Source organism: Aspergillus lentulus (genome assembly GCF_001445615.1).
Source record: "Aspergillus lentulus DNA, contig: Alt08, strain: IFM 54703, whole genome shotgun sequence".
In the NCBI taxonomy this organism is placed as follows: domain Eukaryota; kingdom Fungi; phylum Ascomycota; class Eurotiomycetes; order Eurotiales; family Aspergillaceae; genus Aspergillus; species Aspergillus lentulus.
The window spans coordinates 2875154-2901929 of record NW_028322118.1 but is presented as its reverse complement, the minus strand read 5'-3'; the positions used below and the strand labels follow the sequence as shown (position 1 = coordinate 2901929).

The following is a 26776-nucleotide window of genomic DNA, read 5'->3' as shown; positions in this document are numbered from 1 at the left end:
GAGGTTCAGCCCTACCTAACATTACAATGGAGAAAGCTGGGAGATACTACCTTAGCATAACTACGAAATGGTAAGATTGGGCAAAGCCAATAAAACGGACGCATTCAGTAGAGTCAGAACGAACTGCTTAGCTTTTACCAAGCTCTCTGTCTTGGGGGTACAATATCAACAATCTACCCCGCACTTGCGGTTGGCCCAGACATAGGTACCCTTTTCAGGGTAACCGCCACAGGCGTCCAGCGGACCAGCAGCGTGCAGCCTGCAGCCTGTGACAGCTCAAGAGAAAGCATGGTACGGAGTAGTGGCTTATGTGAAAGCGGCCCTCTTTGCTCTATAATAGAGTTTTATATACAGTCAAGACTTTCGGCCCGAACCGACGCCAACTCCAGCTTACGTTGCTCATTCCATAAAGGCCGCTCATGCTCATTCGTACTCATAATTTGAGTGAGGTGTTGTGAAATGTTAGAACTGGCCATCTTGGATGTTTTATGCAGGTAAATCAGTACTTTCAGAAGAACGCGTATGACAGGCTATTCATGGTGGACAACTAGACCAGGTCGCTGAGCCCTAACATGTATTCTCATTGAGGGGTAATGGATGTCTAGTATTTGATTGGCAAGCTCAACAGTGCTTGCTGAAATAACCTCCTTTTCCTTGTCTATATTTCCTTGACAGACATGGGTTTGGCTTATTCTGGAGTGGAATGGTGCACACTCACTGCCACTGTCCATTCATGGTCCACTGACCGGGGAGCCGCCAACTGTGTTCTCTCAATCATAATGGTCAAATGTACCGTCGTGCATTTACCAGAGCCAGACATCTTGCCACCTAAGTCGGCAACGATAGCTATTAATTATAGGACTCATCATCTCAGAGTATCCATCTGCATGAATCGATTCCATTCCTTCTCCCAGAACAGACATGGTCTTTTAGAAGAACCCGGTAATAAGCCTAAACATCCGCATGTTTAGGAGAGGTGTGAAGGCAAGTCTCTTCTAGTCTCTACCAGCCTTCCCAGTAACACAGATTTACTTATTGACTAATGGAAGGCCGATGTAACCTATTCTCATAATTACAGACTCAAGGACCTGATTCCATTACTATATTATCCAATGCACATGCTGCGGGCCCAGCCAAGACATACCCACTCCTTATGATCTGATAAAGGGGCATATAGCCTCATTTCTATAATGCAGGAGCGAGGGCAGTTAGTCCAATAGGTAGATCACGTTCTTGACAGGTTGATGAAAGCCATATGGCGGTTTTCCCTAGATGAGAGATAAATGCTATAATATTACCAACATCATTTTCAGAGAGCTTTGGTGGCTGGCTAGAGGCCCAGCAGCCTCTCTGGAAGTCCTTTACTGGCTTGAGCCTTATACTGAACCTAGAAATGCGTGATTCGGAGCTTGTTAGCAATCTGTTGATATTTAAAGCCGCATTTTATACGGTTAGAACATGGCAATCAAGGCGTAGAGAGTTACTCTCTGCTCAGATATGTGCTGAGGGGATGCTCGCTCTTGGGAAAAGCATTGTCAGCTGGTGATGGTGTTGCTAGAGAATAGGCGCTCACTAGGCTCACCCATGATGGGAGGCCTTGCAGCTCTATTCCATGATTCATTAGGAAGGCAGTGGTGGGTAGATTTCAGTACTTTGGTTCGCAACCTTGCAAGGTCCCACCATACTAACGAAACAACCAGGGTCAACCACAGTAGTCAGAAGGAGAAGGCGAATCAGGCCAGCGGATGTGCTTCTTATTGAATGGGAAGTTATAGTCCGAGTGCAAGGATAATGTGATGGATGGATCGGTCAGAGTCCTTAGTATAGTAGGAGTGAGATACTACTATTTCGGTCAGAGGAGAAGTTCAATTCAATGTGCACATGCAAGTAGGTGAGGTATAAGCCTCTGTCCCGAGTAAACTATATAAAGAGTCGAAATGTCGGTGTCGATTACTGACCTGTCAGGCTTTTGAATAAGTGTGAAGAGTAACCTAGTCATCTATATCCATCCCTCAAGTGATAGTAAACTATGGATGTCACACAGTGTGGTTTGGGCCCGCAAAGTATGTTCTGTGAGTCTTTTGATAATGCACTTACACTAATGTATGCCAACTAGGTCCGGAGTTCCACTTGGCTTCTGACATTGATGGAGTCCGTCAAGATCTCTTCACCAAAGGCATTGCTTTTGTCGAAGAGTGTGATGAAACCTCTCTTGTGCACCTGGGTAATCAACTCGGGGAGATAGTTCGACCCCGAAATGAGAAGACTCATGGAAGTGGCATAAGTCATATTCGATTTGCACCCGACTTGACAGGGAAAGGATACAGCTCTGAAGGTGAGCAGTACACTTCCAGTCTGTGAGGAAATGCCGTGTAGGACCCGTTCAGCTGACATATACAAACCACCAGAGCTGTTCTTTCACACGGATCGCAGTGGATGGGACGAACCACCGGGAATTCTGATGTCCACTCTTAAGAGTAGATCAGAAGCCGGTGGCGAGTCTCTGCTGGCTGATGGCTATCGGGTGCTCAAGGCTCTCAGACAAGAGGACGAGGAGCTGTACGATTTGATCACAAACTCAAAGCACACCAGCTTCCGATCTGATGACGAAGTGTTCGTCCCAAGGGCCATCTTCGACAGAAGGAGAGGTATTCTCCGATTCAGTTTCGACGATAGCATCCAGCTATCTGCGTCAATGGTATCTCGCTTTTCCAGATTGCAGGACATCATTTATGAGAATGCCTCTGTTGTCTCGCTACAACCCGGCCAGGGATATATCCTTGACAATCATCGGTATCTTATGGTCGAGCCTCCTTCTCGGGTTCCCGAGAGTTGCTGCGAGTCCTTGTAAAGCCTCACGCTCCTCGACGGGAGATGGTGGTCTTGTTTGACATCGATGGAACACTCTGCCGCTCGGAAGAGCTCAGCATTGACGCGTACTTTTCCTGTGTCAGCGCAGTGGTGGGTAAAACCATTACTCATGCCAATACACCAGTGAACCTCCACGGTCAAACGGACCTAAGCTTGCTCCATTCCATCCTCGATTATCACGGTGTGGATGATAAATCCCTGCTTACGGAGACATTCTTTCAACTGCACCCGCAGTATCCGGAAGATTCTAACGCAAGAGGGTTACCGGCAGTGCCCTGCCCGGGTGCAAGGGAAATGCTGGGATGGCTCACGGAGTACCGAGACAAGCACTGTTATCCGCCTATTCACATTGGCCTGCTAACAGGCAATTCGCGACCAAACGCTCTGCTCAAGCTACGTGCAGCGGGAATCGATACCAGCACATTCGATCTTGAGATCTCGTCTTTTGGAGATGTTCACCCTGATCGCCATACCTTGTTTCACGACTCGTTCGCCAAGCTGCAAGCGTGTTATGGTCTTGGAATCAACGCACATAATATCATCATTGTGGGAGACACCCCTCTTGACGTTGAATGTGCCAAGCAGTCTGGTTGCTCGGTCATTGCCGTTGCTACTGGAAGCTACAAGGTAGATGACCTCGCCTTGCTCCAGCCTGACTTTTGCTGTAGCCAGTTGCTTGAGGCCAAGGATTTCTTGGCCCTGATGTTCATTCACTCCTCACAGCGAGGGGCGGCCGAGGTTGAGAGTTTTGTGAAGCAGGGAAAAGCAGCAGAGATTTCGATTGGAAAGTAACGCTTCTCGTAGTAAGAGTTGGGTGAAAGCAAAGTTGAAGAATGGCCCCGCGAAGTCGTTATATTGCTCCTCCCGGTGAAACAGTTCTACTATACATGTTTGTAGAGATTTGAAGGACCAGTTCCATGTCAGTCAAGACTTGTGTAAAGACGCTGTTCGAGGCTGATTCCCCCCGCCCCAAATCCGTTCCAAGGGGCGATTTAAATCTAGAATTGTTTGGGCATTAGGCTCCGCGCCCCCTTGGCAAGAAGCATGTTCGCGACGGAGACACCGAGTTGTTCGGCTTCTTCGTCGCACCGGACGGTTGCCACGTCCTCAGCAACAATCTCCGATGTTCCTTCTATATGAAGAACCATGGCTCGCAAGCAAAGGTTGCCGCCGCTGCTACCATCACGGCCTCGTTGTGAGTCCTCTGTTAATCCGTTTTCTTCTTTTTCTAGGGGCTCCAGAGAAGACTGCACGCCGATTGGGGACGAGCATCCTCCCTGAAGGCTTCGAAGCATCGCTCGCTCTGCCATCCCGCGCCATCGCGACGGCTTATGGTCGACATGGCGGACCAGCTCGAGTATGTCTGGACGGTCCGTGCTCACCTCGAGCCCGAGGGCGCCCTGACCTACGGCATAAGGGAATATACTAGCATCCAGTCGATGCGTAATCCGATGGCCGAGTCCCAGGCGTAACAGTCCTGCGGTCGCCAAGAGAATGCATGAGAACCGGGAAGAAGGTGCGTCCAGCTTAGCAAGACGAGTATCTCTAAAATATACAAGGGTCCCATTAAAATCAAGAATCAAGCTTTGCGCTGGCAGAGATACCATTGAGTAGTAGTAGTAGTAGTAAGAGCCGAATCCTCAGAGAAAAAAGGAGAAATCTCATCACTTACACATTGCCGCGACATTCTATAACCTCCAAATGAGGCCAATTCCGCCGAATCAGCGCTTTCCTCCGGGAAGAACTCGTTCCCACTACGGAACCGGGGGGTAATTGATCGATGGATGTGAACTTCAGATCGGATCGCATACAAACAGCATCGGAACAGTCCTCCCGCTCGGGGACCGCGGCCAGGAGACAATGCGGCGGTAGCGTGGTCGGCATGTCCTTTAAACAGTGCACCAGACAGTGAACCTTGCCGGCCACCAAGTCCAATTCCAGGTCATTGGTCCATAGGCTTTTACCAATGTCGGAGCCACCGGTCAGCTTGGAGAGGACCGCAAAGGGTGTCTGTTTATCAGCATCGCCAACGGCACTGCCGGTGGCAATTTGAAAGGTGGGAGGGGGATCGAGTGTTTGGCCCAGCTTGGATGTGACCCAGCGAGCTTGGACGAGGGCAAGCTTCGATTTCCGGCAGCCAAAAATCACAACCTCTGTTTCTCCTGATGATGAATTGTTTTGCGGCTCAGAGCAGCCATCCACGTCAAGGCTCATGGTGGGCGAAAGAAATCTAGCGATGTAGCAAATGGCAACAATCTGGCTTCAACCGACGGGTGGTTCTATGGCTGTAGACAGACTGTGCAAACAGTGCCGCTGATTTCACTAGATCTTCTAAAATAATCGAATATGGAGGAAGAATATGAATATATGTCATTAATTCGTTACTCTGTATAGTGTATGTTTACTATCATACAAATGGTAGGAGCAATCTAGGATGCAGGATCACGTGATCGGATCACGGCCATACCGAGTATGGCCACAGGTTTCATTTAGTGACAGCCTATGCTGGATGTACCTTTAAGGTAGTTACCTAAATTGCCATACCTTAAGATACCTAGGTAGAGAGTAGTTATGTCGAACTAGCTAATCAGCTCAATCTCATCTCTAATCTCGAGTTAGGTGCCGTGATTCGAGACTACGCTTATCAAAGCAATCCATTCTCTTTTTCTAACGAGGAACTAATGATTTCTCCAATCTCCCCTGAGGCTGTTCCTGCTAGAACCCCGATTCCAATTATTCCGCCGTCACTGACCTCGCGAAGGAACACGCTTTTACCTCCTTCCTGTGGTCCAGCGCATAGGATGAGCCGATCGATATATCTCTGAACAGTTTCCTTGTAATGAGGATAGTGTTGGATGACTCCGCCTGAGACAGCTACAGCCAGTTCCTCTGGTCCGTTTTTCCAGCCTGATTTGGACGAAAACCTACTGTGTAATTCACATTGTTCAGTAACCTTCGACGCAACATGCGACTTCTGATCGGTGTTGGCGTTTAGAGAGTCAGGACTCCGCAGCTGTATCTCCCGAGTGCAGGCGAGAAGGCCAACAACTGAAGAAGCCACCAAAGAAGCAGCTCGGTCCTGCACTGCCGCTGCAATGGCACGAACATCACCTGCTAATTCAGGCGTCCAACTCCAACTGCTCGTTGGGGGAGATGGTAAATGCTTTGATAGATCGCTGGCTAAGCGTTCATTGGAGTAATTGGGTGCCACAAAGAGAGAGAGAAAATCTGTTGTGAGAGAATATTCCTTGACTAGTTTCAGGGGCAGGGCAGACCGCGAGATTCCTAGGGACCGATGGAACCAGTCGTAACAGATGATTCGGACCAACTCCCCGATATATCGCCCACCGACCATGTATTCGAATGGTTGAAACCCCGGTCGTTGGGAATGCATATCCAGTTCAGTATCCCATGGGGTGGTGATGCCAAGCTCATGCAAAGGAGTAGTCGCTCTAGAAATTGTCCATTCGGTAGAAACTAGCGTTTCTATCGCATCAGGCTCCCTAGCACGTATATGACGAGTCTTTGACTCATGGAGATCAGTGATTCTAAAAGGAACAGTAGCATTACAACCGGCGCCTACAATCAGCCCCATGACCACGCGAGTGTTCGGCAGAGATGGCATAAAGTATGCCAGAGAGGCGAGGGTCGCCACGGTGTCGTTGGTCATGACTGCGATTTTTAATGAGGGCAGACAGTACAGCTTCCGTTTTTTAGCTGGTATTGGTCCATTGTCCTCATCAAGATGACGGGTGTGCCGTTCGTATCCACTCAGCAACGCCTGGCGAAGGTTCAGGTCTGAATCCAAGGCAAACCCTTTCCCAGTCGACATTAAGGTGGCTTCATCTAGAGATTTTTGCCTATCCTCTGGTTAGATAAATGCTATATTGAAACAGACGGAGGGATTATCATGTACTTAACAGGAAAACAGAGTGAAATGCCTGTAGTCAATTCGCTAGGCATCTTCTCGCTTGGATTGGCGAGACTATCCGCCACTACTTCGGCAATACAGTCACCAATCCAAGTGAACAGGTCCCGGGCGTGATCTCGTCGCAAGTGCTCTTCAATAGGCCATGCCTTCTCCAATGTTCGCCTTACGCGTGAGTGGCCCTCAAGCTGTTGATCTCCCAACAGGTCAATGAAGGCGATTCTTAGATACGATAGACCAACATAGACCGCTAGATAGCGGCCCGTTTCGTGCCCTGTGGGAAGACATGTGATTGCCGTGGGGAAAAACTGCTCTAAGGAGGTTGAAGCTAACTTCTGATATGACAAAGAGAGGCGGTAAGATAGCTTATATAGCGTATCGAGTTCCGTATAAAGTGGCCGAAGGAATTCCTTGAGATCCGAACATATTCTTGGGTTTGCTGGGATACTAGGGTTTGGCCTTGACATGGTGTTTGGTACGATGTATAAGTCTGCAAGACTCAATTAACAATCAGATGACCGCTGTCTTCAGCAGACTGTGTGATGGAAACTAGGACGCAGAGGCGTCAAGAGAAGCCTCCAGCGCGCCTGGTCTAGCGCCTGGCGGAGGGAAGGTATGGTCTGCCAGATCATTATTACTAATCAATGGTATAAATATACTACCTGATATTTATGATGGGAATCAGAATCGACTCTATTAGCCGAGGCATAATAATCCCCCTTTACGGCTTTAATACATAACTTAGCAGCAGAACCTGAGACTCTATCATATTACCACCACGTCATCCGTTCAACATTTCCACACAATTAACCATGTCACTTAGCGCCATGGGCATCAGATACAAAAAAGAGCTGTGCAATAATGCCATCCCTGTTGAAAAGGTGCCTAAGCACGTCTGTGAAGACTGATCAAAAAAGACATGTCTCATACAAAAGATTTAATCTCACGATGGATTTACAACACAATTTCAAGGCCACCCTTACTAGCAGAGTCCTTTACAGTCACAGGCATCATGAACAACATCATACCAGAAATTGTTTGTTTTAGAATATGGGCGTGGCATTACCCCACACAGTGTGGATCTAATCAGTCCCCTTATTTATGCTTATCTTTGCAGGCTCACTAAAGATAATTTAAGAAACTCGTCTTGTAGAGGATGATTCAGGGCGCATAAGCATTCTTTAAGTGGTCTCTAGTGGCCCTGGGCTGTGTGATCTCGCGTTCCCGGGAACCAAGAAGGACCAAAAGTGAAATGACAGAAAGTACGGAGTATATACGGCTGGTAACCACATAACCACGAGACTGGAACAAAAATACGGCGGTATGTTCGCCGATCAAATGGATACTACACTACGGAGAACCCCGAATCTCTGCTAACCAGGATCCTCAGCCAATCCCTCGTTGCTTCCATGGAAGAAGAAGTCGATCGTAGTACATCTTCCATTATCTCTTCCGTCGCTTCCAACAATTCTTCAAAGCCACAGTCCAAATCAAGGGTTAGTCCAGCTGTGAGGGGCACAATTACAACAACAATAATAATAATAATGAGTCGACTTGGTTATTCTGCTGTTCTGCAAGTGTTGTTGCAAAGAAAAAACATTTAACATCCCACTACACAGTCACTGCATGAAAAAGAAAGGAAAAAGAAACATTCAACATGTCCATACCTATTCGACTGTTCGACGGAGACGTCATACTCAACATAGACAGGACCCCTATCACCTTCGATGAAGCCACTCGTACTCTTTACAATCGAGCTATTACCAACCCCTCCTCCCTTACAGACGAAGAGCGAAGAATAATCACCCGCCGCCCTCCGCCAGAAGAGGAGGATGCTCTCTGTCGCGGGCGCTGTGGACAAAGCCTGTCTGAACTTATCAAAAGGGCCATCGAAAACGGAGACTCTTTAACCTACAAAGAATCTGTAATAATAGCCGCTGGGGTTGACTCTGCCCAGAATGAGAGACTCATACACGAAGCGGCGCGGCTCAGTGCTACTGATTGTGAACTCTGGCAGAGAGCCAGGGCCGCAGCTACCACAGAGGAGATGAAACGCGCGCAGGAGAACGCCCGTAATGTCATGAAAAGATGGGGAAATATCCAGAGCGAGGCGTCGAAAACCCTGAGCAACGATGATGTCCGGAATATTCAGTTTGCTTTACGTGTCCCATGGCAGGAGCATGTTCTATCTCAAACCCAGACGGCAATCTGTGGGCTTCTGATTTTCTTCCCGAGAAATATGCCTGAGTGGCCGTCGTTCAAGGAGCAGATTGACATAGCTGTTTATCATGGATTACATTCTAGGCCGCAGGTTATTAATGAGGAGATTATGGCGAAATTTACTCTTTATTATGTGGAGAGTAGTAATGTATCTGATGATGGTGATAATAATGTTGCTGCTCTTCAATCTCAGTTTTTCTCCATGCGTGATGGAGGCGAGCTCCCCCAGGGCCTGCGATTGGATGCCTTTCTGTATGTGGATGAGGAAACTATACAATCTCAAGGTGCAGCAAGACCGCTTGTTTGGCTTTTAGAGCCAGGTGAGACGGCAAGACCTCTGAAGGTGCATATTAAGCACATTGCGCCGACGTTATTCGCTCGCCTTACGCAGCGAGATCTTTCTCCAGCAGAAGCAAGACATCGGCCGTATCGACATACATCTGAGCTGGAGATGCTTCACAGAGCGGCGGCTTGGTCAAAAGACGCAAACGGGGTGGTAGATGGGGTTTGGCCGCCTCCTGCTCGCTATATGTGACTTTCTTCTGGCTTCTTGCGACGCACGAGAACACCGGTGGTCGCGGAGGATCAGATGGGTGCTCTCCTTCTCGCTCCATTTAAGAAGAAAATTGGACTCCGCGCCGGCGCTGACGTCCCGGGCCCTCTCCCGGACAAGGGTGAACTCAGATCACCATGATTGAAGAGCTGCTAAAGCTGCCATGTTTCGTCAATGGAGCTAAATTTCTTGCCTACTCTTTCTGCGACTCGAGCTCCAAGGGTCTGACGACAGCCACTTCTATCCTACGGAATCTTATTTATCCATTCATCACGCAACAACCCCAGTTGACCAGATTTCTACTACCTGCCTACGTGAAAGTACATGGGAATTTGCAGTCATTTGATACTTTGTGGTCCATATTGATGGACATCGGAAGTGATACTGTCGCTGGAGCCAAATATCGCATTATCGATGCTTTGGATGAGTGTGACGATACATGGAAAATTCTGTTCGGCCAAAACAAAGGGGAATTCAGCGATACGTCCAGGATTTCCCAACCCAAAATTAACATTTTGATCATCAGCAGAAAATATCTGGAGATCGAGCGACGCCTGCGTGAGTTTGACTCTAAGGACCTGGCATTGTACACTAGCATGGCGGATGACCTTGATACCTCCATTAAAGAAAAAGTCGAAGAACTGGCCAACGACCTGAGATACCCACGGGAAACCGCAGAAGAGGTCTCCCAAATCCTACATGCGAAGGCAGAGAAGACATCCTTGTGGGTTGGCATAGCCTGCAGCGCATTGATCGGTGTACCTTCGAAAGATGCTGTCAAGAAACTATCGAGCTTACCCCAGGGCCTTGAAGAGCTATATAAACCGCTACTTGACGCAGCTCTTGAATTTACACAAAAAGAAGAAAATCTTGAAAGGATTATGCAAATCGTAAACTATGTCGCGATATCACGCCGACCATTGAGTGCGCTGGAATCGGCTGAAGCTTGTCAGTTGTGTCCAGATGGAGAGGATGATCCCCGTGAGAACAAACCGAAGAGCACATCGAGACGTGCCGCCTGATGGTCGTCATCGAGAATGATACTGTACAGCTGCTGGATAAGTCTGTGAGAGACTTCCTGCTTGGTCGTTCAAGTGGGCTTCCTATAAATGATCCGAAAGCTCACGCCTCAATGGCGAATCGACGCATCAACTTCTTCAGAGAACCTTTCGGCAGGGAGGAAAGTCGGAGACGCGTCACAAAACAGGCCGATTCCTCGAATATGCGCTACTACACTGGACGCGACACATCCATCTCACTGAGGATGTGGTCAAAGTTGCAGCAGAAAATAGGGGAGGGGAGGAGGTGATGGCACTACTCCTGGATCGACGAAGACAAAGAGGTTCAGATCACTGGGGATGTTGCCAAAGTCGCAGCCGGGAATAGGGGAAATGGAGAGGAAGTGATGGCACTGCTCCTGGAATGACTAGGAGACCAGATCCAGGTCTCTAAGGGTGTGATCAAAGCCGCAGCAGGAAATGGAAGAAAAGGGAAGGAAGTGATGGCGCTGCTCTTGGGGCACTTGGGGCGCCAGATTCAATCGAGGATCATGAGTTACAAACAGCCTCTTGGAAGGGCGATATAGAGAATGTGGAGCAGCTTCTTGCAAATGGAGCCAGTGCTGTTTCTGCAAATCGCTGCAGTTGGACACCACTACATGCAGCATCTTGGAACGGTGATATCCAGGTTGTCAGATTGCTGCTCGCTAAAGGCGCCCATCCCACTGCCAAAAGTAATATTGGCTGGACGCCCTTGGATGCGGCATTTGCCAATGGCCGCGTTGATACCGTTCGACTTCTTCTGCCACATGACCCTGACACTGCCACGGACTTCACTCCGACATCTTTTAGTGACATTAATCTTTTAGTGGCATTAGAAAGTCAGGTGTTTTAGAGCTGGACTGTGATAGATTTTGGAGATGAGGTATGTTAGGCCTCCAAATAAAGGTTAGTGAGGACTATGATCTGAGCCCTTTGCTGTGGTGACCATAGAATGTGCCATTGACACTTCCTATCTGTCTAGGGATGGCAGCTCCAGTTGTGTTTGGTCAGTGCATGCAAACAAACCTATTTCTCCTTTGGAAGATGGCTTTTACTTTGAGATGGAGGTAATCAGTTCAGGTCACAGTGGGTTGGTTGGTCCATTAACCCCAAGAATTGAACGGATGTGCTAAATTTGTATTGTTTAACAGCGCGATAGCATTAGGTGTCTATAGGGAGGACTCTGCCCTAGAGCGAATCGCCGGATATGAAGGCTCGTCATGGGGCTATCATGGAGACGATGGAAAGAAATTTGATGCTGCTTCACAAGGCCAGCCCTACGCAGAGATATTCGGAAATGGGGACATAATAGGCTGCCGCGTCGAGATGTCCAGTGGAAAGCTAGAGTACTTTAAGAATGGCCGATCGCTTGGTCAGTCTCTCTGAGATTTGTATTCAGTGTTTGCATTATGGCTGATGATCGTCCAGGAGTCGCATTCACAAATGTTCATGGCTTTGTATTCCCGGTGGTAGACATTGGCTCATATGGTGCCCATATTCGGGTTGATTTCAGGCCGCACACAGAGAGCTGGAGCGGAGAGTCCGAAGTATAGCGAAGCCAGTTGCTTGCGCGTGTATTCTTGGGAGTTACGAGGACGTTTACAGGGACTTGCCGCATTTCAAGCCTGAGGAGGCACTTATGGAAGGTCTGCCAGCCGTTGACGAACCATTGTGCATATGGTCAGGAGTACTCGAACAGCGTGTGGCAAGCACTTTGACAATACTTGTCCTGCTTCGCATACACGCATATCCCTCACGGCAGACCATCAAACAAAATCACCATGAAACATCAAGATTAAACAGAATCATCTCTTCCAGCTACAGCCACCTCAATTCGCTGAGAATTCGACTTGACCTTCTTCACATCCTCATCCTCATCCTCATCCTCATCGTCCTCGCCTTGCTCATCACCCTGATCCTCAGGTATAATAACCTTATCACCAAAAGACGCGGCAATCTCCTCGAGAGTCTTCTGCTTCGTCTCACTAGCAGTATATCAGTACACCTCAACCAAGTACCGAGTACCAGTAACAATGCATAACTCACGGGAAATAGAAATAAGCCACCACGAAAAAGAACGCCGTACACGCCACGAAGACATAGTAGTAGTTCTCGCGGATGTTCGCAAACGCACTGGGCCCTGCTTCGGTGACTGCACATTCGGATACTCTTAGCTTTTTGGTCATTTAGCCAGCGGGGAGAGTCGAGGGAACAGACCAGCTACATTGACGATGAAATGCGAGGCGGCCGCTAGCCCCATTACTTTACTTCGCAGCGCGATGGGGAGGACCTCAGCGCCGTAGAGCCAGGTTGTGCTGTTTAGCATGCCGTCTGGGACTCTTTAGTACGGTTCTTCTTTCATTCCATGCTGGTAACCGGCATGGGATGCACCGCGAGCGTTAGGTAGGGGAGAGGGAGGACGTACAATAAATCACGACGAACAGGTAGATACCCAGTACCGCGAAGCCCTTTCCGACGCGGTTATTTGTGTTCTGGAATTCGCGCTGCATGACTGCGGCGTAGATCTCGATGAGGATTATGCCGCCTAGGCCGGTGAGGATCATTCTATGACGCAGACGTGGATTAGTTTGAGTTCTGGAGAGATTTGGATGGCAGAGGTGGTTACTTTCGGCGACCCCATTGGTCAGTGAGGTATTTGGTTGTGAGGCAGTTAGTTAGGAAGGCGATTGTGCCGTAGACGGCGGCGAGGGCCAGGATGGTGTGCGAGTCAATGCCGAGGGATTTGTAGAGGATTGCTGTGATGTGGTTAGTTCCGGCTTAGGAAGTCAGCTTAGGCAGGTTGTCTCACTTTGGTAGTACTAGTTGTATGCCAGTGTTAGTAGAGTCTCCGATGGTTTGGAGCAAATGACATGGCAGACATACCTGGATGACATTCACGCCAGTCAAACTAGTCATCGTCTGCACGGCAATCGAGCTACATCTATCAGCTGAAGTATCTCTATCTGGCCAGCAGTACTTACACCAGCACACGGTGCCGGAACAGGCGAAAGATCTCCCGGTAGGAAGTGATCTCCCGCTCCTTCTCGTAGTTGATCTGCGCAAGCATAAGCTCAAACTCCCGATGCACATCATCCGAGTGGAGATCCCTCCGGATCCGCACAAACTCGCTGCGCGCCTGCTCGATCTTGCCGTTGCGGATCAGGTGCCGCGGCGAGTTTGGCATGAATGTGACCAGTCCAACGAACATGACGATGCCCCAGGGAATCTGAATGCCCAGCGGCAGTCGCCATTGCACGGGTCCATAGGGAGCAAAGCTACAGGCGAAGCCGACCCAGTTGGATGCCATGGTTCCGAAGGAGATTCCGCAACCTGAGATACCTCCTATGAGGCCTCGATGGCGCGGGTCTGAGATCTCGCTGAGGTAGATGGGTACAGTGGCTACCATTCCTCTGCAAATGAGTGAGCCGAGGAGACTCTACATAGAGTCATGGGAGGGCTTCTTACCCAACGGCATATCCGGCAAGGGCACGACCGGCCAGGAACATCCCAATGTTGACTGACGCTGTTTGGATAGTCGTTCCAATCGTGACGACCACACACATCAGCGCCATGAACCGAAGTCGACCCAGTCTATCGCCGATCGCGGTCTGTGTGAGGGCGCCGAGTGCCTCGCCGGCGATGTAAACGGCGACAACCTGGCTGTGTCAGAATCATCCTGAACATTGTGGAGAATCTAAGCATACCGCTCCGGTGAGGCCGGCCGACGGGTGGCCCATATAGTTGATCCAGCTTCCATGAGCAATAGCTGACAGAATTACAGGGTTAGCCCCTTGCAAGATATCGAATCGAGTAGCGCAATCCCTGCTTACTTGTTGTGGCAATTCCTGTATCAAAGCCCTGCTCTGCGTTTAGCACAGCTAACATGCCATAATCATCAGATACATACAAAAAGAAATGTCCCGATGGCCGCAAAAAGGGCGATACTCAAAATATACCACTCCGTCATCTTGCAATCCGAGTTCATAAAGTCCGCAAGAATGTTCCGAGGTGCAAGATGCAGGACGACAGTTTGTCGGACAGGCGCAGATCCCCAGCATCCACCGCCATTTATACATCGACCTCCAATATCAAAATAGGCAATAGATTGGCGGTTGTATACTGTCCGACAGCAAGCCGAGGGTGTGTAACTGTCAGTCCCACTCGGAGGATGGCCGAGAAGCAGGCCCCCATGGGGTCACTCAATCTGGGGTAGATAACACCGAGATTCGTGCTTCTAGCTTCAGGTCCATTTATTCAGCAAAGTTCAGCCAGAATGGACGACGTGGGGATATCCGAGTCATTCGTGGGGGTTCCTTTGATGGCGGTTTACTCCGCATCGTGTAGACCAATGGACGTGGTGCAATGGCTGGGCTAGCGATGAAAGGCGTCACTCACAAAGCAAATGAATCATGCTTTTGAAGTTTAGCCAGAGCTATTATCCCTAGTATCTGTCAAGTATAATGATCAGCAAAGATCACAGCGCAAGGGAGCAGCAGAGCTGTGTTGAGGGTGGGGTGGGAATAATGACAGGTCCTACTTGATAGCAGAGAAGATGGACTTTTTGTCTTGTTTTGGACAACTTCACGATACTAATGTCCGAACTTAAATGCACGATAACAGTGAGAGTTGTCATCGATATCAAGTCGGACAAAGTCCGTTGGTGATCAAGGTGTGTTTGTAGTTGAGGTGATTGAGGACCACTCGTTCATTCTTTTAGTAGTATTTCTGTCCTACTCTCTGGCAAAAGGACGCTGCATTTTCGATGATAACGAGAAGATGCATAGAACGAAGATATTGCTCAAGAACACAAGTACCGTTCGGTTTGTGTAGCCACGCTCAAACAAGCTAGACTCGGTGGAAATGGACATGATTTCCTCTCCAAGTCTGCGGCACAGACACAACTATTCAGGTACTAGTCACATTAGAGGCTGTATGCTTGTTCTGCCTGATAATATGATCTTGTCACAGGTCGTCAATAGGTCCTTGCTTCGGGATTTGAGAAAGACCAGATTGTCATTGGCAGGGCGCATTGCAAAAACATTGCCAAGGTTGAGAGGCTAACGCGATGGTCTACATGGAACACAAGAGAATTTCGTGAAGAGACTCATAATCTAGGAGTCATATTGTCATTTTGTGAATATGAATTCCTATTTCATTTTTTCCATTGCCAATGTCATATGCCCTCCGCCGGAGTAGTAGACCGGTCTGCAATGCACGAAACCCAGAGCCGAACAAGGAAATTGCAAATTTAGAAAACAAGAGCAGCACCCTTGGTCTTCTTGTCACCACTAAACAGCAAAAAGCGTACGTTAGTATGCATGGATCAGGTATTGCCACATTCGCGGACTCAACGTACCCCAACTCGAAGTGCTTGCAACGCTTCAGAGCGAGCTGCTTCTTGGCCTTGCAGGCAGTGCACTCAAGACGCAGGACGATCTTCTTGGTGGTCTTGGCCTTCTTGTGGAAGACAGGCTTGGTCTGACCACCGTAACCGCTCTGCTTGCGGTCGTAACGACGCTTACCCTGGGCGAACAGGGAGGCCTAATAGATCCATCATCAGTGCCTGTGCCAACTCGTCTACCATGGCGTGCGGGTTGTAATCACCTTGCCAGCCTTGTACTGGGTGACCTTGTGCTGGGTGTGCTTGTGGCACTCCTTGGACTTGCAGTACGTCCGGCGGGTTTTGGGAACGTTGACCTGAGCGCAAGAGCTATCAGCAACTATCTGCAATAATCCAACAATTATTTGGTGCTGCCTGTTTCCATGTCCCGGTCATCGGAGAATCCTATCAAACTCGGCACCGGTTGTGATAGGAAGAGATTGAGATTCCCGGCAGACTATAGGTCACAAGTTCTTCTGGGGCGAGATTATTCGTCCTTATTTTTCGTGTTTGATGCGCTGAGTCTTTCTTATCCGGGCGTCCGTTGCGTCCTCATCGCGTCGAGGAATATCCCATATTTTCTCCTCTAAACTCTGACACATGAACATAGTTCAATTTCTCATATCCGAGCGAATTTTATCGTGGTTGCGATCGATAGCATTTTCATCCGTTTTTCCCTTTGTCCGCAACTTCTCCGTCCTCAACCAGAACAAATATGTCGTTTCATCGCCAAGTACCGAGTTTTCGACAGAACTTCTCCGAATCTCCAGGATGGAAACAGCATGCGAGCAAGAATAACGCAGAAATGTTCTTACCATTTTGACTGAGCTTGGCCGGATCGCGAGATTGTTGGTCGTTGGTAGTCTCTTCTCGGAGAGGAGCAAGTCGGACTCTACGTGGGTTGTGGGATTTCGTTCGCTTAGGGCCCTATTTCGGGTGGGCACTAACCGCTTCTGGCGTGCGCGCCAAGACCTCTGGCTGCCCCAGGCATCACTCCCGTCATTACCCGCCATTATTCTCAGCTCGCCCTACAAACGGGGATTCTCTGTGATTAAGCAGCTCTGTCTTGTAGGATGTCTTGTCCACTAATTCCGAACTATAGTCTCATGCACAAATGCTTTCCCGACAAGCACTTTCTCTCCTTCCCCGTACCAACATGGACCCTTGCAGACTTCTAACCCCGTTTCTTCTCCCACAACCCATTCTGCTCCAGCAGATACAGTCCGGTTCTCTCCAGGCCAGTACTTTGCTTGAATTGTCTGGTTGATTTGTTCGATCTTGTCTACCAAAGCCGCAACGCGCTCACGATCGTACACCGGTTCTCCAACCGGGCCCAACTTTTCAAGCAAAAATCCATCATGTGTGATGAACCTCGCAATCGTGATATGCGCCGAGGGTACTAGGTACCTAGGTTTGAGTTGTAACCCCGTAGCTGCGACCCCAGCATACAGGTCTCGTCGCAGGTGATGATACGTATATTTGTCGTCTTCCGCGGAGCGACTCCATCGTGATGGCTCTCCAGCTGCAGGAACAAAGCTGAGGGCCATGGCTGCGGCGTCGAAGCTGACAACAGGCTTGACCAGCCGTGCCCGGTGGTTGAAGGTATAGTTGACTAAATCAGAAATCACACCGCTCTTCTCTATATGAGACACAAAAGAGTCGACCTCCAAAGAAGTCCGGGAACTGGCTATCTCAAGGACCGTCGTATGTAGGAAGTCTGGTGGCGTAAGCCATATGTCTATCAACGGTCAGCTATAGCTCGGGAGACAGAAGCTGTTGATAGCTCACTTGGCACAACACTCTGGATTTCTTTCTGAACCTCGGCAATCAATTCCTTTATATGCTGTGGTGGTCGTGCGTAAAAGTTGAGATTGTTTCTGTGATCAATGAAAGGTGTCTGGCCCTCATGGCTGGGTATAGTCGTTTGTACATGTAGCTTCTTCAGGATTTCGTCAACCTGCCATCCTGTGAAGTCCGGGCTGAGGAGGTGGGCCTTGGACTTTGCGTTCCTTGTAGACCGGTGCGCTTCATATTGAGCTTGAACCTGAGCCTACTTGAGTCAATAACTACAATTCCAGATGAGGCTGTGGACAATTACCGGCTTGCCTTGACACTTGGAGATCAATTCGTCAAAGGGGTTTGGGCTTGAGTCTTGCGCCATATTGGAGAAAGTGTACTTGCAATGTTGTTGTCAAAGGTTGAAATTCAACTCGATCTTGGTATTGGTATCAGCGCCAAAAAATAGCAAAATATATACCTGCTCGTGCATGCACAGCATCGAGTCACAATTGGCTACTTCTGCATATAAACAGAGTAGAGGTCAGACATTTCAACACTGCCTGTGTGTAGCTTAAACGATAATACATGAAGGATATCATACACTGACATAAATCCCATTTCAAAAGGCTGTCCCTGAAACAGGCTATACAGCTACCAAGAGTTGTCCTGTTAGGCTACCTCTAACAATCAAACGTCCCCTTCTTTACTGCCCCACCGATAACCCCGCTACGGCGAAGCCTTCCGTCACCATCATCTCCGATCAACCACCGTCATCTCACTACTCTTGCTCGCCTCAATACAATTATCTTCGTTTTAGCGCGTTAGCAGCTACTTGTTGCTTTCCTTCAGCTGTATTTCACCGACTATCCCTGAAAATGTTGATCAAGTGAGTAAACAGCTGCAAGCGACTGGGCTGATCAATCTTGTCTGGCACTGGAGACCTGGCCTATGCTAACCGATGGTTTACTTTAGAGTCCGTACCCTTACCGGCAAGGAAATCGAACTGGACATCGAGCCTGATTACAAGGTACTTACTTGGTTGTTCCATATTCCGCTCCCCTTTTGCTGTGGTCCCTGCCACTGTGTGACTCCGCCTTATCCAACAACGTCGTCGGCACCGTGAACAGAACAAGAGCAGACCTGCACCCAGCATACCGATGGATTCTGCGAAAGCATATACTGAGACTTGTACCAGGTGTCCCGGATAAAAGAGCGCGTGGAAGAGAAGGAGGGTATCCCCCCTGTTCAACAACGGCTGATTTTCGGCGGAAAACAAATGTATGTCGATGTCGTGTTACTATGAAATGTGCTGGCTGGTGCAATAAGGCTGACGATGTTCGCACCTGAAGGGCCGACGACAAGACTGCTGCGGAATATAACCTAGAAGGCGGCGCGACGCTGCATCTTGTTCTTGCTCTGCGCGGTGGCTGCGACGCTTAATGGATTCCTTCAATACGGCTGACGCCATGAAGATTTACGCGAATAGACTATGAGCTGGAGCTGCAGCACACGGATCATAAAGCGCAGGAGGGCTCCAGGACGGCATATGAAGCTTCACTCATACTATACCCGAGTCATGTTGAGAAGGAGGGGGCGACTGAGAATTTGCTGTGACGAACGAAGTGGAAGAGCATTTAATCCTCGACGTCGCGCACAGTTTCTGCACACCAGGTGCTGCATGATGTCTTCTTTTTAAGCCTAGACGTCTTTCTACTACTGACCATGTGAACGCATTAATGACAACATTGAATGTACACATCAAGGGAACGGTGGCAATCCCTTGCTCACTCGCTCTGAGAGACGGTTTAATTCTAAGCTTTAAACTAGATCGTGTCATGCATCATCACGCTGTAGGAAAGTGTCGCTGTATCGTATTTGCACCAATCCCATCCAACTCCATATAGATATAATTGCTAAATCCCGCGATGACCAAAAAAAGATTCGGTGATGAAAATAAAGGAGTCGACCAATATTGCCAACGAAGAGAAATGATAACCCTCGATGAATGTCAAAAATGCCAGCAAAAAGAACCAACAGTCCGAAGCCATGTATGCCCATAGAAGAGTCATCTCTGAACCATGAACAATTTGCACATCGTCAATTGACCTTTTTCTTCTTTGGCTGGATGAACAGACTCGGTGCCGGTCTCTTCCGCATGAATGCGCGCGGCGGTTGAGCGGGAGGAACCCCCGAGTTGTCGGGCTCGGGAATCGCCTCCAGCAGAGATGATTTGGCACTCTCAGCAGTCGCCGGCTCATTCGTGCCCTCTAATCGGCCCGCCAGAGGAGAATCAGACGATTCTTGAGTCGTAGATGAGGAGGGAGGATTCTGCAAGCTTCTACTTGCGGCAGTTGCTGATGCTCGGTATGGCGCAGTAGCCGGATTTGGCGAGTTTTCCGAAGACTTCGGCGTTGATGAGCCCGTCTGCTTCCCCGAAGTCAACGCTCGGAGCCTCGCTTCTCTTTCGCGCAATGACGCGCTAACAACGAAATTGCCAGGCCCTCCAGAGGACTGAGTGTTCTGTAGCCTCGATCGCCCGGGTGCTACTAAAGTTGGAGGGGCGATGCGCCGAGGAACAACTGGATCGGGAGGTCTTCGGTGCTCCTCAATCAGAGAAAGAGGAGCCTGTTTAACCTGACTGGCTCTGTTGTTTAGTTGCTTGGTTGGTACGGCCAGGACAGGGTTTCTCTTCGTCAGGTTGAAGATGTTGCTCTTCTTCTTCTCCGGCCGAGGAAGCTGTGGTCGCTCATATGACCAGACAGGTGCGCCCAACGGATCAGACGAACCCATCCCGCCCCTTGGAGAAGCAAATCTTGGCGTAAGACCTCCCATCTTCCTGTCGAATGAAGCATACCGTTGCTTCGCGGTTGGCCTTTCTCGAGGCAGCGGAATAATCCGTCGGTCAGTGACGAACTTAGCGCTATGTTTGGCACGCTCGGAGTTGATGCCATCGAGAGCCATCTTGAGTTTCTCTGCATCCTCCTCCACTGCTTTTTGGACACGTTGCTGGAGATCGCAGTATACATCGTACCAGCAATCGGGCTGTTCCGGCAGATCGTATTCGTCCCAGCTTGGTATATCCCTTTTAATGAAATCAAGCCAGAGTTCGGCATCCTCTTCCATGATATGCGGCGAAAGCAATTCTAGAGATCTCTAACATAGCGCAAGAGGTTGAGCGTCAGCCAATCGATCCAACAATATGTAAACAGGAGCTACCACTCACGAGTTTCTCGGGGCTCTCGATTTTAAGAAGGAACGGACGAGCAAGCGAATAGGGGACATTGCCAATATCGTTCAAATCTAGAAATACTGTTAGACAATGTTCCAGTAAGGGAGCAGTCGCACTTAAAACTGACATTTGACGTTCCTAATGGCAGTCGAGGTGCAAAGTTGTAGTAGCGACGGCGGCGGCATTATCCTGGATGTGATGGAAGGCTAGATAAGAGCAAAGACGATGGCATGAAGAAGGTAGAGAAAATTAAAGATCCGGAAGTATTAGACGAGGTAAGGATAAAAGGACGCCAAAGCATATATACCAACCGCCAACAGTCAATCATCCCCATAGTCTTATGTACTCGGATTGAACAAGAGATGAGGACGTGCAACTGGCGATGACAATGGCCGAAGGCGGATGATGCCTGTCACATGATCTTATTGGTCAAATAGATGCACGACAATGAAGACATCCAACAATCGCAGAAAATCCTCAATTGGCTATTATTGATTGAGGGCTACCTTTATTTTGTCTAATGGACAATAACAGGCTGATAAACATTGAATGATGGTCCTTCCAGTGTCTGGGGTTCTTGATATCATGGTGGAACTGTGAATATATTTGTGGAACTGCGGCATGACTGGCTAATGCCAATATATCTCACAAGATACTTCGAAGCAGGGAGAACAAGAGTTGTCTACTGAAAATGAACACATATCTAGTTAAAGGCTGCGAACGTTTGATTCTAAAAGAAAGGACAAATATTGAGAACCAAAAAAAAAGGGGCGATTTGTGACCTTCTATTAAACAACCCCAAACAGCCCAAAGTCCACCAAATCCACCAAGTCCACCAAGTTTCTAGTCTGGCTCATCACTGACTTTGTTGACCAGAAGGCATCTGGGCCAACCAAGTCGGCGGTGAAATGCCAGTCTGTTCATGGATTGTGCTGAAAAGAGGCGGAAGGCTTTGCATAATGTCCCTGATTGGGCCCATCGTGTCATTGGAGCTGGACCCATTTCCTGGAGGGATGTTACGAAACCATTTTCGCGGAGGACGTAGCGGTATTACTCACCAGTGTTCCATGTAGTGATCCTGGGGTTAAGACCTTGAATAGCGAGACCATTTGCCTGAGCCAACTTCTCGTAAGTACCGGTCTCCAGCATCCTATACTGCAGGAAAGCCTGAGGGCCACCGAGAACCTCGACGAGCGCGCCATATGCTTTGGCCATTTCTAGAATTCCTTCTGCCTCGCGCTTCTGCTGATAAAAAGCGGCGTCCGCCTCTTTGCTCTGGCGATAATCTGACATCATCAGTGCAAATGAACAAAGCAAGGAAACGGAACTCTAAGAAACGCACAGGTCGCATCAGCTTCAATCTTTCGCCTGTATAGCTGTGCATCTGCAGCTTTCTGTTCCGTATAGAAGGAAGCATTTGCATTTTCCTGAGCAGACTCGCGTGCAACCTTGCTTTTCGTGACCTCGATGGCTCGTAGGCGTTCGAGCTCTGTTTCTGCACGCTTGGACTCAACCTGTTTCTGCAGCTCTGCGTCCCTCATTTCTGCTTGACGCTGGGCTGCAATCTTGGCAAGCCGAACGCTGTTATCTAACTCAGTCTGACGGTTCATGAGCTCAGAGTCTGCCTTGGCCTTTTCGGCCTTCCGCTTGGTCTCCAAAACTGCAGTGTCGGCATCGATCTTCGAAATCTCCTGTTTTGCTCGTCCTTTCTTTTCGGCCTCACCAATTTCTCCCCTCATTCGTGCCTCAGCCACATCAATCTTGGCCTGGTTGAGGGCACCTTCGTGAGCTTTACGGCTTAGGAAGGCGAAGTACTCGCTGCCTGGCGTATCCTGAAGCTCCTTCACGTTGGCGTTATAACTATGAAATGCATAAGCCACCGTGCTAACAAAAACGCAATGTGCCAAACGTACATTTTCAGTCCAAATTGTTGAAGCTCGCTCTGAACGTTTCGAATGACTATTCAGTATCGCGTTAGCAAGCTGAGGATTCGAACTCAGTAACAACCACGGACCTTTTGTCTTGAAAACTTGTCTCTCCTTGAATATCTCTTCCATGGTCATGCTGGAGACGATGACACGAGTCTCGCCTTCAATGATACCCTTGACAATGTCTTGGACATGATCTCGCCGTGTTGGGTCCGTCAGATCCTTGGCCTTAGCGAAATCGGCCTCGGAGGTGCTGCCGGACAGAAGCAACGCATATTTCTTCAGGGCGTCGGCTTCATTATCTGGGCCGATTGTGAAGACTGCTGGCAGGGAGAACTGTAGCTTTTCAGTAGTCATGGCTTGGAGGTTGAGGGAGAAATCGAAAGGCGCAACAGAGATTCTGGAGCACTTGATTGTAGAACGAGAAGTCAGCTACTTCAAGACCTTAACTGATGCTTAACGAAGACATACTCGCTGCCATGGCATGACGATGGCTTTCTTGCATATCCGTATATCATCGATCCCAGCACCCGTAAGCACGAGATACTCGCTTGGTCGAGAGATCGCGTATCTGGAGCATGATGATGAGCGTTTCTGCTACGAGGGGGAACTGTCATCACAACATACCGCATCTTGGCGACAGTCTAGAGGGCCAAGAATATCAGGGAGACATAGAAATGAGGGAGATATGGGCGACAAGCAAAGTCTAACTCGAGAGCAATATTGATATAATCAGATATTCCTCGATATGGAGAAAGGGATTGCGATATCATCTCCCGCAAGAATGCAGGCTTATATACCCATCGAGAGTCTCCTTAGCTCTAAGGGCTCTCCCAGTCCGCCTTGCCAGGCTTGTACTATAGGGCGCCCAGGTCCAAAAGGCTCTGGGGTCAACCGAAGTTTGAGCTCCATATGTTGACTTCATTACGGAAATCAGGTGCGAAAAAGCCAGAGAGTAGCCTCATATGTGTCCCACGCTAGGCGCCGCCACGCCTTCAAGGAAAAAATGTCAGTGAAGCAGGTTCGTATTGCATCTATTCTATCATGGCGCCCTAGATCTTCTCTAGGCTGCGTTTGCGGCTGGTCATCGTTGGACTCGTCCATAATGACCACGTTGTGGATAAACAACGGATCGGGCAACGTCTTGGCCAAATGCAGGAGGCTATGGCATCTGAACGCTGCACGTGGGTACTGGGGCAGGTTCATCTAAACGTGCTTATTGGCAGAGATGCAGTCTGTAGGTTCAACCACTTCGAGGCAGACTGAGCCTCCTCGAAGTGTCTAATCATGCCCGCAGCTACAACAAACATTATGTTAGGTTAGAACTGAGGACACAAGTCCATAGGGCTTCAATTCTAGCAGAAGCAATTGCATTTTGATCTTGCGCGAACACGACTTTGCGTGCATGGAGGGTCACCAGGCTTTCACTGCAGGCAGCCTAACAATGTTGAAAAGGTGATATCGTTTCCTCGTCAATGTTTACACAAGGATCCCACGTGATCCCCCCTCAAACAAACACTGCAAACTAGCTCTTTTAGATAGCATCATAGCGATGGAGGGGCATGGGAAGACGACAATTATCTAGAGTTACCTCCTACAGCTTAACAAAATCATATCCTTGAGTTACTCCTTGAGCTGCAGGAAAAATATCTTTACTAAGCACAAAAGATCAGGCAGAAAGTATGTCGATCCCGTTCGTGATATTTGCATTCCCCCCCTCTGCGGAATTTCAAGCCATATGTGTAAGACCCTCGACGGCGGGCGCACCATTGCACCTTGGACCGGGCAAAGGGCTCACAGCCTTTCGTTGATTATACGCGAGTTGTCTACGGACTCACTCGCTATAGCCCGTGCACATTTTGAGCAGCCGAGAAGCAACTGGATTTTAAATCTGTTACTTGCATGACATCATCGAAATATCATTGCCCGCCTGGTTCAATGGAAGCTATGGTTAGATGCTTGATTACTGACAAGTTATGTAGTCCAAATTGTCAATATGGCACCACGCTCTCAACTAGAAATTGCTACATCCTCTGTTGAACGTCTGGTGAAGGAAGAGGCCTCCTACCACCGCGAGCTCCAGCAACAGACGGAAAGAATCCAAAAGCTAGAGTCTCAAGAGGCTGGCGACGACGAGAACCGAGACTACATGCTGAAGCAGGAGGTGGGTTTCACTGGAGTATAGACCTCTCCTCGATTCTGACAGTCATGCAGCGCCTTGCACTTGAAGAGACCAAGAAGGTTTTGCCCAGTTTGAAGCAGAAGATCGATGAGGCTGTAGCAAAACTTGAGAGCCTTCTGGTGAGTTGTGTCTGTGATTGCGGCAGTCTGACTATTTATTGACATTCGACAGGCCGAGGAGGGAAAGAAAGGCCCCGAGAGCAATGTAGAGCAGATCACTGCTGGCAAGGAGGCCATCGCAAAGGCTAAGACGGCTAAAAGAGAAATCGCCTAGATGCGATGATGAGTAGGGATTCTCCCAATGCAGTGTTTTTCGAGATTGTGCTGCCTCCATCGGGTAGGACTAAACTGACCAGTCGAGAGACATTTGGTGTATAATAAGACAATTTTGACGAAAATGTGAACGCCTCCAGCCTAACTCCATGCTATATGACCCCAACTTATTCTTAGACTCACGTAGTGTCCATTCTGTCAGCAGTTTTATCATCCGGTTCAGCCTCTCCTTCTTCCAATTCGTCGGGGTGTTCTGACCCCTCCTCTCCGGTCACTTCACCTTCGTCCATGTTGGTATCCTCTTGGTCCGCGGTGGATACGTTTCGCAAGGGAGACGCTGCCCCTGTTGTCGCAGACATTCTCTCTGCGTGCAAACCAGCTGAAGATCGGGTCCCTTCATCCTGGCTGTGCTGAGAGGGAGTGACGGTATCGGACTCTGGTCGAGGTGTATTGGCTCCGCTAGATTTGCCTTTCGAAGGAACGTCCCCTTCATCTCCATCTTCGCCTTCTTGCATGCCTTCCCTGCGCTCTACCTCCTCCTTCTCATCCCGAATGAGACGCCGAAGTTGCATGCCCTCTTCTACAATGCGGCCAAACTGTTCTCGCCGCTCGGCCCATGTCTTGGCATATTCCTTGCTTTCATTCTCGAGATCCGCAATTTCTGCTTGGAGCTTCTGTAGGTTCGCCTGCTGATCTTCGCGTGGCTTTAGAAGCCTGTTGCTTGTGATCTTCTCGGCCAGTTCATCATAGCTTTTCCGTAATGCTAGTAGCCGTTGAGCTTCCTCAAGTTGCACCCGTAATTCTGCTGTGTTTTCGCGAACGGCCTGCATTGTGGATAAAATCCGAAGCTTTTCGGCGGCATACCGCTCGCGTTCTCGCTCGTTGCTCGTAAGGAGAAATTGAATGCGCGCGATACTGCCTTCAAAAGAGGCAAAATCCAGATTCACATCCTCACGGAAATTGCGCCATTCATCCAGCCTTTTCTGCTTTTCTGCTTCTGCTGCTGCTGTAGCGTTCTCGTCTGTTTCTTCAGGCGGAGGGGTAGGAAGGATTGTCGCATTGGAAATCACGAGCGAGTTTGGGTTAAGGAGTCGTTTCGATATACGCTTGAAGGGTTTCTCTTCGACATTCAAAAGGCGTAACTTGTGTAGGTTATCTGCATCCCAAATTTAGCGTGGAAGGAAATGAGCTTGAGCTACGTTGACACCAACCTTCCTCTGGCTGATCAAGCAAGCCGTACGACGCCATACTGTTAGATCTTGTAGTGGAGAGCTGTGATCAGTATTGATTGCAACAAAATTAACCACAGTCGAAGATTGTCCAGCTCGTAGCTATGATGGTGTTAGAGGAAAGGCCGTGTGAGCGGTCGGAGAAGCAGCTAAAAGCGGCACAGC

The 26776-nt window shown here is 49.0% G+C and overlaps 12 protein-coding genes across 12 annotated transcripts; 5 read left to right on the top strand and 7 right to left on the bottom strand.

The window, feature by feature from the left end:
• Nucleotides 1-2029: 2029 nt before the first annotated feature.
• Nucleotides 2030-3663, top strand: ALT_4207 (uncharacterized protein; the record flags this gene model as incomplete). Its single annotated transcript, XM_089599696.1, has 4 exons — nucleotides 2030-2063; nucleotides 2117-2335; nucleotides 2409-2698; nucleotides 2854-3663. 4 exons carry the CDS (start codon nucleotides 2030-2032, stop codon nucleotides 3661-3663), a joined length of 1353 nt encoding a protein of 450 aa, XP_089456034.1.
• Nucleotides 3664-3869: 206 nt separating this feature from the next.
• ALT_4206 (porphobilinogen deaminase) lies at nucleotides 3870-5085 on the bottom strand (the record flags this gene model as incomplete). Its single annotated transcript, XM_033558182.2, has 2 exons — nucleotides 3870-4416; nucleotides 4544-5085. 2 exons carry the CDS (start codon nucleotides 5083-5085, stop codon nucleotides 3870-3872), a joined length of 1089 nt encoding a protein of 362 aa, XP_033414073.2.
• Nucleotides 5086-5515: 430 nt separating this feature from the next.
• ALT_4205 (hexokinase family protein) lies at nucleotides 5516-6703 on the bottom strand (the record flags this gene model as incomplete). The annotated part of the gene is made up of 1 exon (XM_033558183.2): nucleotides 5516-6703. One exon carries the CDS (start codon nucleotides 6701-6703, stop codon nucleotides 5516-5518), a length of 1188 nt encoding a protein of 395 aa, XP_033414074.2.
• Nucleotides 6704-8456: 1753 nt separating this feature from the next.
• Nucleotides 8457-9554, top strand: ALT_4204 (uncharacterized protein; the record flags this gene model as incomplete). The annotated part of the gene is made up of 1 exon (XM_033558184.2): nucleotides 8457-9554. One exon carries the CDS (start codon nucleotides 8457-8459, stop codon nucleotides 9552-9554), a length of 1098 nt encoding a protein of 365 aa, XP_033414075.2.
• Nucleotides 9555-9709: 155 nt separating this feature from the next.
• On the top strand, nucleotides 9710-10594 carry ALT_4203 (uncharacterized protein; the record flags this gene model as incomplete). The annotated part of the gene is made up of 1 exon (XM_033558185.2): nucleotides 9710-10594. One exon carries the CDS (start codon nucleotides 9710-9712, stop codon nucleotides 10592-10594), a length of 885 nt encoding a protein of 294 aa, XP_033414076.1.
• Nucleotides 10595-12407: 1813 nt separating this feature from the next.
• Nucleotides 12408-14597, bottom strand: hxt8 (uncharacterized protein; the record flags this gene model as incomplete). Its single annotated transcript, XM_089599695.1, has 12 exons — nucleotides 12408-12597; nucleotides 12659-12786; nucleotides 12837-12943; nucleotides 13038-13177; nucleotides 13239-13368; nucleotides 13422-13431; nucleotides 13496-13547; nucleotides 13594-14022; nucleotides 14078-14268; nucleotides 14317-14378; nucleotides 14443-14470; nucleotides 14520-14597. 12 exons carry the CDS (start codon nucleotides 14595-14597, stop codon nucleotides 12408-12410), a joined length of 1545 nt encoding a protein of 514 aa, XP_089456033.1.
• Nucleotides 14598-15860: 1263 nt separating this feature from the next.
• On the bottom strand, nucleotides 15861-18153 carry ALT_4201 (uncharacterized protein; the record flags this gene model as incomplete). The annotated part of the gene is made up of 8 exons (XM_089599694.1): nucleotides 15861-15900; nucleotides 15969-16153; nucleotides 16217-16309; nucleotides 16808-16919; nucleotides 16999-17077; nucleotides 17149-17730; nucleotides 17781-18042; nucleotides 18091-18153. 8 exons carry the CDS (start codon nucleotides 18151-18153, stop codon nucleotides 15861-15863), a joined length of 1416 nt encoding a protein of 471 aa, XP_089456032.1.
• A 493-nt stretch (nucleotides 18154-18646) lies between these two features.
• ALT_4200 (NEDD8 family protein RUB1) lies at nucleotides 18647-19211 on the top strand (the record flags this gene model as incomplete). The annotated part of the gene is made up of 4 exons (XM_033558190.1): nucleotides 18647-18657; nucleotides 18744-18798; nucleotides 18967-19049; nucleotides 19121-19211. The coding sequence occupies 4 exons, from the start codon at nucleotides 18647-18649 to the stop codon at nucleotides 19209-19211; spliced, it is 240 nt and encodes a 79-aa protein (XP_033414081.1).
• Nucleotides 19212-19868: 657 nt separating this feature from the next.
• On the bottom strand, nucleotides 19869-21185 carry ALT_4199 (elongin A domain-containing protein; the record flags this gene model as incomplete). Its single annotated transcript, XM_033558191.2, has 3 exons — nucleotides 19869-20924; nucleotides 20995-21071; nucleotides 21128-21185. 3 exons carry the CDS (start codon nucleotides 21183-21185, stop codon nucleotides 19869-19871), a joined length of 1191 nt encoding a protein of 396 aa, XP_033414082.2.
• Nucleotides 21186-21856: 671 nt separating this feature from the next.
• ALT_4198 (flotillin domain protein) lies at nucleotides 21857-23560 on the bottom strand (the record flags this gene model as incomplete). Its single annotated transcript, XM_033558192.2, has 7 exons — nucleotides 21857-22005; nucleotides 22059-22286; nucleotides 22343-22860; nucleotides 22914-22959; nucleotides 23015-23336; nucleotides 23400-23499; nucleotides 23556-23560. 7 exons carry the CDS (start codon nucleotides 23558-23560, stop codon nucleotides 21857-21859), a joined length of 1368 nt encoding a protein of 455 aa, XP_033414083.2.
• Nucleotides 23561-24924: 1364 nt separating this feature from the next.
• Nucleotides 24925-25383, top strand: ALT_4197 (putative tubulin-specific chaperone Rbl2; the record flags this gene model as incomplete). The annotated part of the gene is made up of 3 exons (XM_033558193.2): nucleotides 24925-25092; nucleotides 25143-25229; nucleotides 25282-25383. 3 exons carry the CDS (start codon nucleotides 24925-24927, stop codon nucleotides 25381-25383), a joined length of 357 nt encoding a protein of 118 aa, XP_033414084.2.
• A 178-nt stretch (nucleotides 25384-25561) lies between these two features.
• ALT_4196 (THO complex subunit 7 family protein) lies at nucleotides 25562-26630 on the bottom strand (the record flags this gene model as incomplete). Its single annotated transcript, XM_033558194.2, has 2 exons — nucleotides 25562-26538; nucleotides 26594-26630. The coding sequence occupies 2 exons, from the start codon at nucleotides 26628-26630 to the stop codon at nucleotides 25562-25564; spliced, it is 1014 nt and encodes a 337-aa protein (XP_033414085.2).
• Nucleotides 26631-26776: the final 146 nt, after the last annotated feature.